Here is a 16,868-nt window from a genome sequence, read left to right as displayed (position 1 = left end):
GCATAAGGGAAAGTATCTCGGTTTGATAGTTTTAACTCAGCTATTATTATGAACCTTAAGAAGATGGCAGACCAACTTAAGGATGAGAGTCTTGTTTGACTAAAGCAACGCTCCTAATGCCAAGGCCATCACAATGAAGGGATATCCATATATACTTCCAACCATGCAATACCATATAACACCTCTCATTAGGAAAGCTACACCATAAGTTCTACATCATCCTATTATGCTTTGAAAGGGTATTCTAGGAAGATGATAGTTGATATGAAGTAAATAGGGATTGCACTAATAACCACTTTGATAAGCGAGAGAGGTCGTGCACCTTCTAACCTATTAGTTTTTGATGAAATTTATCTATGCAAATGTCCAAATTATAGGATCTAGGAAAAAGGAAATAGTTGTAAAGATACTTATCCTCCTTATCAATGATCTTTACTCTGAAAGTTGATACTAAAATGTTTTGTTGGGCATGCTCAATCAAATTACTGAAGAGAATAATAAAATTTTCATAATTTATAGCTTGCCTTGACCACAAACAATATTCATTAATGATTCTCTTAAGATTAGTGACTTTTTAGGGAGGCTATATCAAAGATTAGCAGGCCATCTATAAATAGTTAATAAGTGAGCTTAGAAGTACTATGACTGATCTTAATATCACTAACATAGTTAAGACAAAGCTACATAGATAGGGAATATAGGGCAACCTTGCCTTAGACCCCTTTATGGCGAGAAGAACCAACCTAAGGTACTTTTGACTTCTATTCAGAGGGTAGAGGTGTTGATGCATATCATAACTAAGTTGTAGAAAGAGAAAAAAGTCATAGATCAATAAGTAGTCGCTTATAAAGTCTTATTTCATCCCATCAAATGTCTTACAAAAATTGCTTCTAAGTATAAACACATCACCCTTTCCTTTAGTGGGCGAAGAAAAATGTATTTTGCTCTTTGAAGATGAGCTTTATAGAGGAAGAGAGGCTTAGAGGGTAATAGACTTCTACCACAGTTGGCATCGCATTGTTGGGGATGAGTATGATGATAGTCTTGTTGAAAAAATAATCTATCACGCTAGAGCTAATAAGATTTAACCTCATCGTAAATAATAGTCTTCATGAGCGACTAAGAGATGTATAAGGAGCACGTGTTCAAATTGTGAAGACTCTAAGCCTGATTATGGCTGAGGCCCTGTACCATAACTTTTACCTTCTCATTAGTGGAAGAAACAATAACCTCCACTTCATTTCAAAGGAGACCAAGGATGGAAGACTACATGTTGGGATTATACTTGAAGAAGGAAGATGGGCTAGAGTAGGTAAAAATGAATTTAAAGAAGAAAATGAAAGCTTTCCTAATCTTCACTTAGTCATGAGTCCATTCAACATTACAATTTTTTCGATAGATGATTTTGTACATCCATACTGAGAAGTGGTCACCAAGTGGAAGAACTTATTATTTTTATCACCATAGTGAAGCCAATGAATACATAACTTTTGGTGCCAATAGAGTTATACTCATATGAGCAAGTTATTGTGCATGCTTCTAAGAGTATGCTCCCTAAATAAAATAGTCTCACTTTAAATACCGATCTATATGAAGAAGATGATGTCCCTTGTGCTGACTAATATTAGTATTAAGACTTCTCGCATTATATTTGGCCAAACAGTTGATGCATTTAGTGAGATTATGAATTCTAATGAAGAGGAATGCTAGGAGATATTGGAGGAGTTTCAATCTTTTTATAGAAGGGTTTGTGAGAGTCATACGTTGTTTAGTAGTTGTCTGCCTTGAAGCACCAAAAGCGTCACTTAGCTTGAGGAAGGGGTTCCAAATAGTAGAGTTGTGACCGCTAAAGATTACTACTAAGTATGGAGAGTATGGGGGTGATGCATCACTAGGAAATGGAAGCAAAAGCATGATCCAAGCATTCTCTAATGACACTAGAAGTAGCACGCTGGTTGGACCAAGTTAATGCAAGCCTAGAGAAACCCAAATCTAATAGACTAGAGTGCTGATCCAACCAAGAAGTCTTTGATCCAATTCTTATTAGGGAGAAGGCATATGTTTTCTCTATCACGAGGAGATGGCATTGAAATCTCTCATACATTAAAGGAGTTAGTTGCTTTTGGCATAATAGCAAATTTTAGACCAAAGGAGATGATTATTTGAACAATAGAGATCTTCATAAACCCTTGTAAAAATCTTATCAAGAGTTAAAGGACTACAAATGCAAACAAAAATAAAACTATTTTGAGATTTTAGAACATTGATATGAATAAAAAGGTTATAGAGGAGCCAAATTTCCTTAACAAATCTTTGGAATGGATAATAAAACTATAACAAATGGAAAAGTAGTAGATGATATAAGTTGCCTTCACTTGCCAAACATGATATGAAACAAAAAGGTGAGACTAACATAAGTTCGGGAGAAATTTTTTAAAGGTTATGGATTGTCAAGGCTCCTCCACAGTCTTAGTTGTCAAGGCTCCTTCACTAAGACCCCATATTTTTAGTCGTGCTATGCTAGCCAATCTGGACAAAATATGGGGTTTTAGTGAAGGCGCATAAAATGATTTCTTATCTATGGCAATAATTGGTGGGTAGTAGCCTATGCTTTCCTAGTGAGCAAACTCTAATAGAATAGAAGAGAGCAAACTCTAATAGAATAGAAGAAGCTTAATAGGAGAGAAGTTTCAGGTTTCTTAGACATGAGAGTTACATAGGCATAATAGGCTGGATTGGATGTGGCCAAGAAGGATAGGGAGTGCAAAATTGAGAGAGTGAAATTTTGGTTTGATTTGGGAGTGATATGTAGGGTGATAGGGTCGATTTCAAAAGTCATGGAGAGGTTGGCATAGGAGGTGAGAGGAGCACTCAATGCTTTCAACAATTACAATAATTGGGATTAGGTTAATAAGCCAGTAAAATCCTTTTCGGCTATCGAGATGATGATATGCATGGAGCGTCCTCTTTGGATCGGTTGTAGAAAAACAGTCCGCGCAATCAAGAGAAAATGTTCACCAGATATTCTCTCATGGTCAAAAAATTACAAAACTAGAGGTGATCGATCCATAACTTCCTGATCTACGTTTTTGGTATGTATGCCCTTCGCAGATTCGGACTGCAATTAGGACGAAAATACGCAAGAGTGAGGGTGATGGTGGTGGTAACGGGTGGAGGCGATGATAAGGTTATGGATGGTAATGGAGATAATGGTGAATGGTTGATGTAATTTAAGGGATAAGGATGAAGAGGGAGAAATGGCTGAGATTCCAAGGAGGAGGGAGGAGTCAATAGACGAGGGAGATTAGAGGATAGATGAGACCTTGCCAATGGTAAAAGTGGCTGGTTGGTGAAGAGAGAGAAGAGATATAGGATAGAGAGATTAGAGAGAGGATAGAGGAAGATAGAAATCAAGGTTCATTCATCATACTAATTTTGGTTGTCATTCACACCTTTTAAGAGGCTAACTGACAAGCCAAAATAATAATTATTAACCCTAATAATAATGGACTCTCGTCGATCGCGTTCAAATGCACCAAATGCATTCTCTGTCGATGTGAATTGATATAGGCGTTCGCACATAGGCGTTCAAATGTAGCCGAACACATTCAAATGCACATTTTGCATTTTTTATAGATGCGAACTAATGTAGGCGTTCGCAAGGGCATTAGAATGTGCCTCCTTTCGTGTTCGAATGTGATCTACAAAAACTTTATTTTTTTAAAATAAACAACTAATAAAATAAGAAAAGACTTTAGTAAAGTGTATCAGATGAAAAGGCTTTGGAGGAGATAGGAGAGATATGGGCAATACTAGGAGTATTTATGGGACAAATATATATCGATAAAGACGTGAATCGAGAGCTGACAACAAGGAAGTAGTCAGAAAGGGTAATTAATTTCTTGACACATCGATCAAGGCCTGCCCAATTAGAAGAATTTTGGACTAGATAACTACTAAAGAAGGGAGCTTGGAGAGATGGGGAGTTCTACTACAGCGACCTTGTACCCGGGGCGACCATCATCGTCATTTCTAGAAAAGAGCTCCAATGATGGCAATGCTCCACTAATATTAAGGAAACAAGGCTTAAAGATCCAAGAGCTTCGAGTGTAGGTGGGAAAGATATTCTTGGGTGATCTTGGGTTCAAGGGAGGTTTTATGCAAGTAATCATTATATATATGTCTCATGCGACAGTAGAACAATAACCTAGGAAGACACTCATATTATACTTGCATCTCAATATTGAACTCATTAATGGGATTAATAGATAAAAAAAAACTAGTACAGAGCCTTGAGATATAGGCACAACACCCTCGCTCAACTAAAATAAGCCCATTTGGTTGCATCCAAGGAATCCTCAACCAACGGTTCACTAACCCACACAGTAAACTTCTAATTAGTATAGGGGAGCGAGATACTCCAATGGAGACCATAAAATTAAACTTAGAGCATGTAGAAGCTAAAAAATAAATTGTTTACTAGATTGCTTGGCTAGAAGAATTGAAGCAAAACTATTCTAGCTGAATGACCACAGCGACCCTTCCCACACCAGCCATCTATCACTCTCCTTTTTGAAAGCAATAGAGAAAATTCGCTATCAACCTCAATATATTTTAGGTTGTCATCTAGATGTCAATCTTTGGATAAAATAGCTTGTCAGTGATGAGTTTTTTCACAAGATACAAATTGAGATCTTTGTTAGGGATGAGATTCTTCTCGATAAGAGCATCTCCAACGGATGCTCCATATTTGGAGCCCAAAAAGCCAAAAATGGAGCAAGAATCCAGTGCACTCCAACGCACCCAGCTCCATATTTATTAAAATAATATATATATATATATATATATATATATATATTATATATATTAGCTATTTTAAATTACTTAATTTGTCCTCTTAGTGTTATTATTTTTTAATAAAAAATATATGGTTAGAAACTCTCATCAATATCTTTAAAATAAGACTAATATTCAATAGTTTCAGAAATAATTTTAAATTAAACCCATCGAAATTATATTACACGAAATAAACATTGAAATAAGCATTATATGTCATTAACTAAAAATATCAAAATTGCATTACATAAAATAAGCATAAACTAACATTTCATAATGTTTAATAGTCTAGTAAGTATCTCCATAGCTTTGGTAGGAAATGATCTCTCACGGAGGCACGAGAATAAAGAAATATAAATTTTAATGTAATTTTTATTTGATCTATTTTATGTTCGATGTATTTCATATCTGATGTATTTGAATATTTAGTATTTACATTGGGAAATATTTTTGAGTAAGTCATACAAGATTCGTTTTTGACAATCAAATGAAATAAGTCATACAAGATCAATCAAATCATCAAAAGCATATTATAATCAATTCGAATGCATCACTCAAAATTACATTAATCTTGATTGATCATAACGATATGCATATGCAAGATGAGCATAAATAATATGAACCAATCTTCTTAAACAAACTTTCCTATATAAACAATGATGCAACACAGTAGTCAAACCGACTTAGTATAGAAATTTTACACTTTTCGACTTATTCTCCATAACACAGCAGGAATTTTTTCTGTATTTTTTTTTATTGAAACATATATGTGCAATGATGGCTTTCACACATGAGTAGGTAGCCCTTTTCTTGTAGTACAAATCAAACGATGTGCAAGAAGAAATTCACATATATCATTTTTTTTTAATTTGCAAATAATGTACTGAGTCAAACTGGACTCGAAACAAGACGGCTTTCACACTAACTCATTGTAGCCCTTTTCATTGATCTTTTATAAAAATATATTTGATAACTAAGCGCAAGCATCTAAAATTCAGCATTTGCTATAGTGTCAAGTGAATATGTTTGTTGCAATGATTTTGTTAGGTTTTTTATTTGTTGGCAATTTTGTATAAAATATTCTAAGTGTATTTTTTCATGTATTTGAGCTTTACACAAGTCTAGAATATCACTGGTGTGAAGAATTGCAAGATCATTGGAGAAAAGCCGTCGCGTTCTCACCGCGTTCACAAATGCGTTCGAACGCGAAATCTGCGTTCACACAGACAGAGAGCCGCGTTCACAAGTGCGTTCGAACGCGGGTACTGCGTTCACACAGACAGAGAGCCGCGTTCACAAGCGCGTTCGAACGCGGGCACTGCGTTCAAACAGACAGAGAGCCGCGTTCACAAACGCGTTCAAAACGCGGGTACTGCGTTCACACAGACCGAGAGCAGCATTCACAAACGCGTTCGAACGCAACCTAAAGAATTCAAGCTGTCGCGTTCGAACGCACTTGGGCCTGTTCGAACGCACATGAGATTAAGTTAGGCCGTTCGAACGCACTCAGGCCGCGTTCGAACGCACCTATGAAGTTTGCAATTTATTGGATTTTCGTGAGTACGATTATGACTTTGATTTGGCTCTATCTTGGAGATCATATATAAGGATAGTGTTGCCCTAATCTAGGGCAGTTGAAGAAGATTATTCAAGGAGACTTTTTGGAGGCTACATCGGTTCTTCAACAAGCAAGGCCTTTCACATCTACAAATCTTAATCTTTCGTCTTAAGGGCTATCTAGACGAAAGATCAATCTCGATGGCTACTGAGATTAGACTTCAATCACAAGAAGCAATGAATCGTGGGTTCTAGCGATCAAGACTGAGAGGAACAAAGTCGTTTGGATCGACGGGTTGTTTTGTGAGTCAGTCTTGTAACTGCTACTATCATAGTGATTGGTTTTGATCCGAGTTTGGATCCGTGGTTTTTTTCCGTTTGGATTTTCCACGTTAAAATCTTGACGTTCATCTCTACTTTCGTTTTTAATATTTCTTCCGACTTTTACTTAAGCGAACGAGAAATATCATTGCCTAGAGGTTAGATACATACGTGTGTCTAGGGGTTTTTCAGATTTGCTACAGTACCCTTATATAGTACCTCTGTTTGAGCAAAGTAATGTCATCTAAACGGTACTAAACAATAATTGGAATATAGAAATTCTAAAACCTAAGCAAACTTAGAATTTCCTTTGATGTATTCTCCTATTTCGAAGGAAAGATATTTCTCATATCTAAATAAGTGATAAAAGACTTAGAGAAAGGAGAGCCATCCAATTTAAGAAATCTTCGTGTAAAATTACCTACGAGTTTCAGAATCTCTCCTAAAATATATTTTCTATCAATTATAAGGAGAGTCATCTACATGTATTTAAGTGTTTGTGCATCAATAGAGGATGATACAAGAGTATTAGAGAATTCTTTGAATATATCCACAACCACAATGATAAAATAATTAAAATTTTAGTTAGCATCTTGAGTGCTTACCAAAAAGAGACTTTTTAATTCACAATGATAGTTAATTATGGTCGAGATGTTATTTGAACACTATGATATTTAATATTTTGGTAAAAAAAAAACTCTTTATTTTGGTCTAGTTATATTTATGCTCTTGATCTGTGGCCTAATATTGAAATGATCATTTGGAAAAAAAAATGCAATAACTAAACTACTAGACTAACACAAGGTGAGACGGAGCAGATAATGTTAATAAAAATATGCAATTACTTTTTTATCCTATAGTTGTGATATAGTACTAGATTTTTATTCATTGATATTACTATAATTTGAAATACTTGTTTTAAAGCCCAATGGATAGGTAGCTTTTCATCAACCTAACTCCATTTCCTTTGCCATAGTCTCAACTCTCATTACATTTCATCCTCCTTGATGTTTAAAATCAACTTGAAGTTGGGCCACCTCTTCGTGAATAACTTCTACTAATAGTGTGAATATCTTGGAGGTCATCACTTAATATAACTAAAGGCAATCAATGGTACAAAAGCCGATAGAATCCTCGAATAGGAAACTCACCACTCATTGGTAAAAGAGGAGAGAGATAGGAGCCATTTAAGGTCTCAGGGCTTTAAAGAGTACATGTTGAAAATAAGCTATAGGGGGGAAACATGTCTCACTAAGTACATTGCTATAAAATCTCTCATCATGATTGTACTTAATCTACTTTATGTATCAAATGTGGATAAGCCTAATGCTCAACAAATGATACAATCTCTAGCATGATAATATATAAAAAATTATATAGCACGAAAAAGTTAATGTATTTACGCCTAACATGATAAGTATATGAATAGCTAAAGAAAAATATGATGCCAACCAGTTTCAAGACAATTAATATATGAATGATGTACTTATTTTCAATCATCTCTATATACGACATAAAACATGCATCAAGTTATATTGATAGCATAGCTTGACTCATACTTGTGCTAATTTTCACTATATTCATAGGTCTACCTAACTCACACTTTAGTAGGCTCATTACTAACACTCATACTACACCCGATACTAGGCCTTTCAGTCGACACACGTACTCATCCCAAATAAATGACCCCAAGAGGGGGGTAGACCTTATCGGCAGAATCGTATGCCCATCATCAACCAATCATCCACTTCTGCAAACTAAGAACCTGAGCTCATATCCTTATCTTTGTCATTACCACCACCATGCGGGACCATCATATGCAATGAAAATCACGGGCCACTATTTAAAAATGTCTTAATCCTGTGTTGTCGGGTACCGCTATGTATACCACATCATACGCTCAAATCTCTAATTTAAATATCCTAAAGATTTTAACTCTCATCAATCAGTAGTATTGTCATTTATCTAAGTCCGACAAATAATATGTATGATTGTTTGGGATCCATAGAAGGACCACCAAGTGTAGGATTGCATAGAAAGAAAAAAAAATTATGAACTCTACTAAAACTGACTGATCTATTTTACCAAGCAATAAAAATAATACTTATTAATAAACTATAAAATATTTACTAAACTAGTTTACTGTCTTTCTCGAACGACTTATTATTCCTTTAATCATCTAAGTCCTATCTCTAAGTAATTGGCCAAAACAATTAATGAATCGTTCTATCCAAAAGCAATTCATAAATTAATCTATGGGAAAACAATTCACAAATCGCTTTGAGAGAAAATTTAATCGATCCATCATCTTATTATGCAGCCACACAGACATAAATCGCTTTTAAGGAAAAGGACTTAATAATCGCTTTTCCAAAAAATAAGGCTATGTGCCTCATGAATCATTTTCCCATAGAGCGATTCATTGATTGCTTTTGCTAATTAGTTAGAGGTAGAACTTAGTTGATTACACAGACAATAGTCGCTGCCCGAAAATATAACTTTCCAGTAATACTAGTTTAGAAAATAGTTTGAATGGTAATCTAGTTTGAAAAATAAAATTAACTGTAGCAATATTTTGGTCAAAAACTCCCAAAATAAACTCAATTATATACGTGTCAATTGCATAAGTTGAAAGCAAGACTCCTCACCACCGATTCAACCAAACTCACAGGTATAAACCACAAAAAGAAAAAATAATCACTATAAATTTCACAAAAAGAATATTAATCACAAAGATATTGATCTCAAGACAAACAATTAATTAAGAACGATACAGAACATCCAACAACAACAAACCAATCACATCATGGAATGAGAATGTCCATGAAATCCAACATGAAGCCACAAAACCTATAGACTAAGCATATCTAAGCAACAGTATACAAGAATACAATGGAGGAGTTCTACATGCAGCTTCAGTAACTTGCTTAAGTACAGTGGCAGCAATCATCTTTTCCAGCATCCAAATTAGACATGCAATGGAGAAACTGCTGCAATTGAGGAAGCTCCTTGAAACTGGTTATTATCCACCAATTCATTAATACAAAGAACTTTGATAGTCGTTTCACAACAGGAAAGGCTGAGAACAAATATTTGTACTAACATTACAGTAAGTACAAGAAAGCCAACTAAGTAGAAACACAAGCTCCTACTTATGATCTACCCAAGTACATAAATTTATGATGCAACATCCGAAGCAGCGAAAAACCTATCTTCTGTCATCTTCAGGCGAACTTTAGTAACAAAAACAATACACAATAATGCTGGATAGCAAAAAGAAAAGCTGGCCCACATATTTAATTGGATCTCCAGTGTCTTCCAATCGACATCTTTTAGCAATCAAACTCAATAACCATATCACAAGATGTGTCCAAACTGAGGTCCTCAAACAAAATCATTTAATTATCATGTAAACATATGTACAAAGAATGACAATACATTATCAAATTGAACCCCCAAAAAAGAATAGAATTTTACTACCCATCTTCCATTACAGACCTCTTATTACTCATGCAGTTACAATTCAATATTGTGGCTGACTGAGTGCTACAATATTGAGGGTCAAGTCATACCAAACTATTTACAAAATGAAATGAAGTCAACAAAGACGTAAAAGACCAGTTCCAGATGAAGCCAAAGGGCTTTGACAATGTAATGTCACCTGTACCCACTTTGTAGAACTGACAAAGGTGAATGGAGCACATAACAATACAAGGGAACTTTCGTATATGCAACAGATTACAGAAGCCCCGGTATGGTGCAACTTGAATCCAAGCATTTCTTCATACATCATTCTGACTCACAAATACTCGATGATATACATACAACTATGTTACCTGATTCAAATGGCTTTAGGTAACAAGATATTTCTACAACAGTGAATTGCTATCTACTAACATCGTGCTCCAAAAGGCAACAGCAAAATAAAATATCCTCCTCTCATATAAAGAATGAAGTCAGCAACACGATATGAACCCTCATCTTGGTCTGTTTGATAAGTGCCATGAGAAGTTACATGTAAATATTTCGAATAACAGTGTCTTCCTTGAACTGATGATAAAAGGAAAAGCTATATTAATTTTCTTGAAAGAGAAAAGTATGATTGAAAAATAAAAAAGAACAGAGAAGACACATGATCTCATTTGAGTTTTTGCAACCACATATAGATATAATATATAATAAAGACTAGATAAAGAAGTCATCAAGATCCAGAAGCACATCACAGAACAATTTTCTTAGACCACTGATTCCATTCATGAATAATTCATCAGACTGGAAGATTAAGTTGGCGAATGCAAAAAATTTGACCAGAACTAAGATTACAGATATCAAGGAAGTGTCAATAGTCAGAAATTTGGGTGTCTAGAAAGTAGAAAGCTTCAATTAGGTAATCCTTCACCAAGGCTAATTCAGTAAAGCTCCTACCAGAGTCTGGATAAGTGAGATTCGCAAAAGCAAGAAAAAGGATATGGAATTAATATTAAAAGTTGTCAATAGGTCCCATGTTCAACTTACTACTTACTAATTTTCTAATGAAAAATCAAGGGTAAGAATCAAAACCTAATGCCTAGGTGGTTTGACAACCTTGATCATCGTGAAAGTACAGAAAGAAGCCAATTGGTGGAGATGCATGAAATGCACTATAAAACTATTGATTGAGGAAAACAATTTTATCAGTTTAGGTTAGCTCTTACGATTGTTTCTTCCAGTCATAACAAGCCTAACCATAAGCACAGGCTTCAAAAATATATCTAGGATTCCATCCTTGATGACAAGATTGATTTCAACTATAAAGTTGGTTGAGATTGTGTAGCCTGAAAACCTATAAGGAGTTATGCTGATATTCTCAAAGAGCTACATAGTGATCATACAGCAGCCAATTATATGCTATGGGTGTCGATTAGGAGATCACCATAGTTTGAGTCTTACTAGTTACTAGTAGCTACTATTGAATGGTAGATCTTTTGATCATCCTTCATCTCATAAATATCCTACTAACTCTGAATCCAATTCCAGGTAAATTGTTGAGAATATATTTCTGCACTTAATGGCACATCATGGATGTTCCAATAATAATGCAAGAACTAATATCAATTGTTAGCACATAGAAACTAGCTTCATTCCATAATATTAGATCATAGATCATACAGTACCAGGTCTCTTGTCTAATGTTGTTAAGAAAGATAAAAAAGAATGAAACTTTTTCATGCTTCATGAAGAGTAGTATAGGAGAATGACAAATGAGCATCAGTGGAGGAATTTGTAAGGAGAACTAGTGAAGGAAAAAAAGAAGAGCTAGGAAAAAACACACGTCAGAAGGTTGTCAAGTGTTTCATTATAAGTAACTTGACGCATCAAAATGGATAACAAAATCAATAAGAATATGCTCAGACCAGAGGGCCAAATAGTAGGTCTTCCAAGGATAGAGTAAAACATGAGGTCACTTGCTATATAAATACCTTCAATGCAAACCACAAAGTACTTTAAAACAGTCCTCAAGCTTTTGTACATCTACAAATGCACGGGCAAGAGGAATGTAAAAAGAGATAAGATCAATTTGAAGAGACGGATCTCATTGATTTGTCCAGTGTAGGCATCCACATGACTTCTTAAATTTGTACCTATCCACTATAACAGCAAATGAGAAAGTATAATACTACAAACGAGTACAATTAGAATATAAATCCGTAACCTGGAGACTAGACTGACAGAAACCAAATGGATCATTGACATAGGTTCCCTAAAATAATAATCATGATCTAAGATGATTAACACAAATACAATTAGAAAGTCAAATGAGATAGATCCTTATTGAAGACATTTAAGTTAGGAAGATCATAAAATAAATGTTAATTCAAGCAGCAACAGAAAACCCACAACAATACTACGCAAGCACTTACTTTTTGATATGCATCTAGAATAACAATACGAGGTATTAAAATTTACTTTGCTAATGAAAGGAGGAGCAAAATCAGAAATGCAAGTGGAAAAGATATAATGTTTAGATGTTTAAGATTATAAAAAGTCAGATACAGGAGCTCGTCGGAGAGAGCTTCAAAAAAACTACCAACCAAAACTTGATCCATTGTAATTCAGTGGCACAAGATGTAGACAAAGTGGATCTGAGGACCACAAAATTTGGCCACACAACCTACAATGAGAAAACTAAACAAATGGCATACAAACAAAATGCATCTAAAATAATTAACTAAGGAGTTCATAAATGTCTTTAGATTTTGTCTTTATAATATTCAAGATAAAAGGATGACTTTAGCCACAAATATGGCCAACTCATAGCCTGTTTCTGGAAGGCCAAGATGCCCAAATATAACTAGAAATTTCAAGCACACAAATATTCAAACAGAAAGGTTTGCTTTTATGTGATAGAAGTGCAAGACTCGCAGATTCTTTCCTTGTATACTACTATTAACTTACTTGTCCTCTTGAAGCCTCAACAAGACAACAGATACTGAAAAGAGCAGAGGCAAATAGCAGCAGTAACATGCTGAGCATGCCAGGTATGAGATGCTAGCTGCTGAAATTTGTTTAAATGTACTTTTCACTCTGAAGGTAGGCGACGTCTCTTTCCATAGTCAGCATCCCTGGAACGAGGCCTGTGATCTTCTTGTGTCATCATTGAGTTGCTTCGAGATCTTGAAGAGGGCTGTCCCCTTGTAAAATCATCATTATTGCCCCGGTCCAAGTCACTCCTATTGTCCTTATACCCATCTTTCTCCTCTCTAAATCGTTCCCTATCAGACCTATCCCAATCTTGCTCCCTCTCATCACGATGCCTCCTATCAGAGTTCCCTGACCAATCACGATTTGGAATCTTTTCTTTCTCCCTAGAGACATTTGACCTCCCACCTCTCTCATGGTTGCCCTCCCCATAGCCATAGTCAGAAGCATCATCATCACCACCATAGCTTGATTCTCTTGCCCTTTTTCCATGTTCATCTCCTGTCCATACCCCCATGTTTGTCTCATTCCACATTCCTGCAGAAGGTCCCTCCATCCCACTGTTCCCAAGCATTCCCATTCCATTTGCAGCTAGCCCAGAACCAAAGAAAGCTGGGTTCACATGAGGTGCCACTCCAGGAAGACCAATGGTGTTCATGGCCTGAAATGAAGGCATCATCCCAGGAAAAGCAGGCCCAGAAAAGCCCCCATAAGGACCTCCACGAGCCATATATGTCGGATCAAACGGCATTCCCATCATACTCTGTGGATGCATCATTCCACCAGGACCTAATACAGGCCCTGGTAGACTATGACCATATGGACCTCCAGAAGCCCCAACACCAGCAGCACCTGCAACCATGCCCTTTGCGCCAATAGCACCTCTTCCCCTCATTGATCCGGCACCGCCTTGGCCTCTGTTAGGCAAGCCCTGTCCACCTCGACCCCATCCAGCCCTACCATTGTTTCGTCCCCCATCATTGCTCTGATAACCTGTTCCACCACCTCTGCCAGTTCCATCATTCATTTGCCGCCTTCCCTGGGGTTGCGACTGTGTCTGAGTTTGGTTTCTGCTTGTAAAAGCTGCACCCATCTGCCTCAAAGATTGTGGAGAAGCAAATGCTACCACACACTGCCGCCCATTAAATGCATAACCATTCATTCCTTCCTTGCATGCAGTTGCGGCTGTAGAGTCATAAAATTCAACCTGGCAATACCCTTTTGACTTCCCACTAGCCCTCTCATCAAAGAACTTGATTTCTTTCACTCTCCCATACTGCGATAGCACAGTCTCTAGCTCAGCATCAGTGGTCCACCAGTGCAGCTCACCGACAAAGAGCATTGTTGGACCATTATTATCAACAGAGCTCATCCCTTGTCTTGAGTTTTCATTCATCATAAGATGGTTTTCAGCAGCAGCAACGGCAGCAGCAGGTCGAGTTTGTGGCATAGGTGGGGGATTTCTGGCGCCATTATTTTCAGATTCCGATGGCAATGGCACAAGACCTCTTGCAAACTTGGGTTCCACTTCGATTTTGGGAGGCACAGTTGCTGACAAACTTCCTTGAAATCCAGCATTTCCCACCCTACTCTCCACAGCAATATCTGATACCCTATTACCATTATGGGAAATTCCATTTAGGTAATTACTGCCATGCTGTTCAAAACCCTTTCCAGGGAGAAAACCACTAGATCTCTGATCAGTTTCTTTGTGCACATAACTGGATTTCACATCCTTCCCTTCCAGGCCAACCCCAGGGAGGCTCACGCTCGGCAGGCCACTGGGATGGGAAACTGACAAGACATTGCCATCACTCTTCTGATCAAGCAATCCACCCTTACCATTTGGAAAAGGGGGCGGTGAGCTTTTCTTCATGGAATGCATGAAACCTTCTCCAACATTCACATCACTGTAGAGATCATCATATTCATCATCCTCCCCCATGATCTCCTCCTCCATGAGTGCAGGAATTGCTCCTCCACTGCCTTGATATTGAAGTTTCTGGCTACTCCCATATTCCTCCTCTCCATAATCCAACTGCTCTTCCACCATTGGATCCATTTATCAGAAATATCCAACACCCACCTATAAAAAGAAGACGATCCCATCATTGTTTTCCACCCAAACTAATTTTGTCAGCAATTAAAAGCCTATCGTTCTCCCACACAAAAACAATTTCATTTAACTAACCAACCTTTTCCTAATAAAAGTCAAAACTCATAATTCTGAAATCAAAAGGGCATCTAAACTCAAAACCTAAAGAACTATAACAAAAGAGAAAAACAAAAACAGCCCAGAAATCCATATAAGGTAAATAACCAGATATTGGGACTTTCCAAGTTCTACATCCCCCTCAAGAGGCATTTTGGCCACTTCTCCCTACAAAGGCGAAGTGGGTACCTTTCCCTGCTTGGGTTCTCGCGATGAATAGATCCTCGCTCGCTTTCTTCAACTCCTCCTCCTCACCTTCTTCTCTTCTCTTAGCCCAAGGCCAGTAGTCAGTAGAGCTCCTCTTTGGAGCTCTTGGTATCCGTATTCAAGGAAAAATAGCTCGATCTGTTGGGTTTTTGGTGCATCAGAAGGTAAGCATGGCCGAGATCTGGGTTGTCGATTAGATGCCGCATCCACTCTAATCTCTAATGCAGGGGAGAATTTTGGAGAAAGGGAGAGAAAAGAGGTAGAAAAGAGAATGGTTTTCTTTTATTATTATTATTATTATTATTTTTCCATCTTCATTGTATGAATTTTATATTTTATTTCATAGGAACAATTACAATTAGACCCCTGCTCATTTTCGCATATACCCCTAATTTATTTTTAATTCTAGTAAAATTTCCAAATACCCTCTCTACTAATAATCTAATAAAAATATCAATCAATTTTATACACTTTGAGGACTATTTTTTCTCGTATTTTAAAGAAAAAAAAAGTTAAGTATAAGACGATCATTTAATATTTACTGTTGTATGATTAAATAACAAATATTAGATAGTTTAGAGAGTCAGAAAAACTAAACGAGGGATCCATATAAAAATAGACAATAGTTTAAGGATCTAAATGTAACTAGTCTAATTTTAATATTTTTTGGGGTTCGCATAGTCAACAGAGATAAAAAGAGCACACAGGAACACGTTTGGAAATTGGAATGGACCGGGTTCTTAGAAGCTGCTATAGAATCCGAATTATCCAATGAGTTATCCAGATAGTAATCTGAGTTATCCGACAGATTATCGGAATCTGGATCATAAAATTTGTTTTTTTTTTAACTTTAGATTATAATTTTTGTGACTTTATGATTCATATATACCTTATCTGGATCATAAACTATTCTGCACCTCTCTCATCATTTGTTTGTTTGTCCATCGGACTCATATATGATATGCGAGGACAAAGGTTCAAATCATAGACCAACCAATTCTATCATATATGTATGCGAGGACAAAGGTTCAAATCATAGACCAACTAGTAAAATTGATAGGTACCTTACTCATAACTAAGGAGGTCATGAGTTCAACTCCAACCCCAAATAATATTATAGAGAAATTGTTTAATGGTCGGTGGTTTAGTGGTTTGGCTCGATTTGACTGATGGCTCGGCAATACAGTTAGCTTGGAAGAAAAGCTTGGCAATGCAACGACTTGGAGCAGGTCTCGGCTTCGTTTGATTCGAAGCAATTGTTCGGCGACGCATATGG

At 36.6% G+C, this 16,868-nt stretch overlaps 1 protein-coding gene across 3 annotated transcripts; it reads right to left on the bottom strand.

The window, feature by feature from the left end:
• Positions 1 to 9,559: 9,559 nt before the first annotated feature.
• LOC140780060 (uncharacterized) lies at positions 9,560 to 15,868 on the bottom strand. 3 transcript variants are annotated; one of them, XR_012107449.1, is made up of 3 exons: positions 15,575 to 15,868; positions 13,150 to 15,259; positions 9,560 to 9,729 (listed from the first exon to the last, which is right to left on the bottom strand). XR_012107449.1 is itself a non-coding variant. In XM_073125370.1 (2 exons), the coding sequence occupies exon 2, from the start codon at positions 15,233 to 15,235 to the stop codon at positions 13,274 to 13,276; it is 1,962 nt and encodes a 653-aa protein (XP_072981471.1). In that variant the 5' UTR covers positions 15,236 to 15,259; positions 15,575 to 15,868; the 3' UTR covers positions 12,943 to 13,273. The 3 variants fall into 3 exon arrangements, 1 of the variants encoding a protein (XP_072981471.1); XR_012107448.1 differs by lacking the exon at positions 9,560 to 9,729 and adding an exon at positions 10,162 to 10,764; XM_073125370.1 differs by lacking the exon at positions 9,560 to 9,729 and having other exon boundaries at positions 12,943 to 15,259.
• Positions 15,869 to 16,868: the final 1,000 nt, after the last annotated feature.

Source organism: Typha angustifolia, chromosome 3 (genome assembly GCF_048772165.1).
Source record: "Typha angustifolia cultivar Huaian chromosome 3, ASM4877216v1, whole genome shotgun sequence".
NCBI classification, from domain to species: Eukaryota; Viridiplantae; Streptophyta; class Magnoliopsida; order Poales; family Typhaceae; genus Typha; species Typha angustifolia.
Note: the sequence above shows the minus strand (reverse complement) of the source record. Positions and strands in the feature narration are given on the sequence as shown.

What these genes read in the sequence shown, in the direction of transcription:
- LOC140780060 (XM_073125370.1), bottom strand. Translation starts at nt 15,235, where the DNA reads ATGGATCCAATGGTGGAAGAGCAGTTGGATTATGGAGAGGAGGAATAT.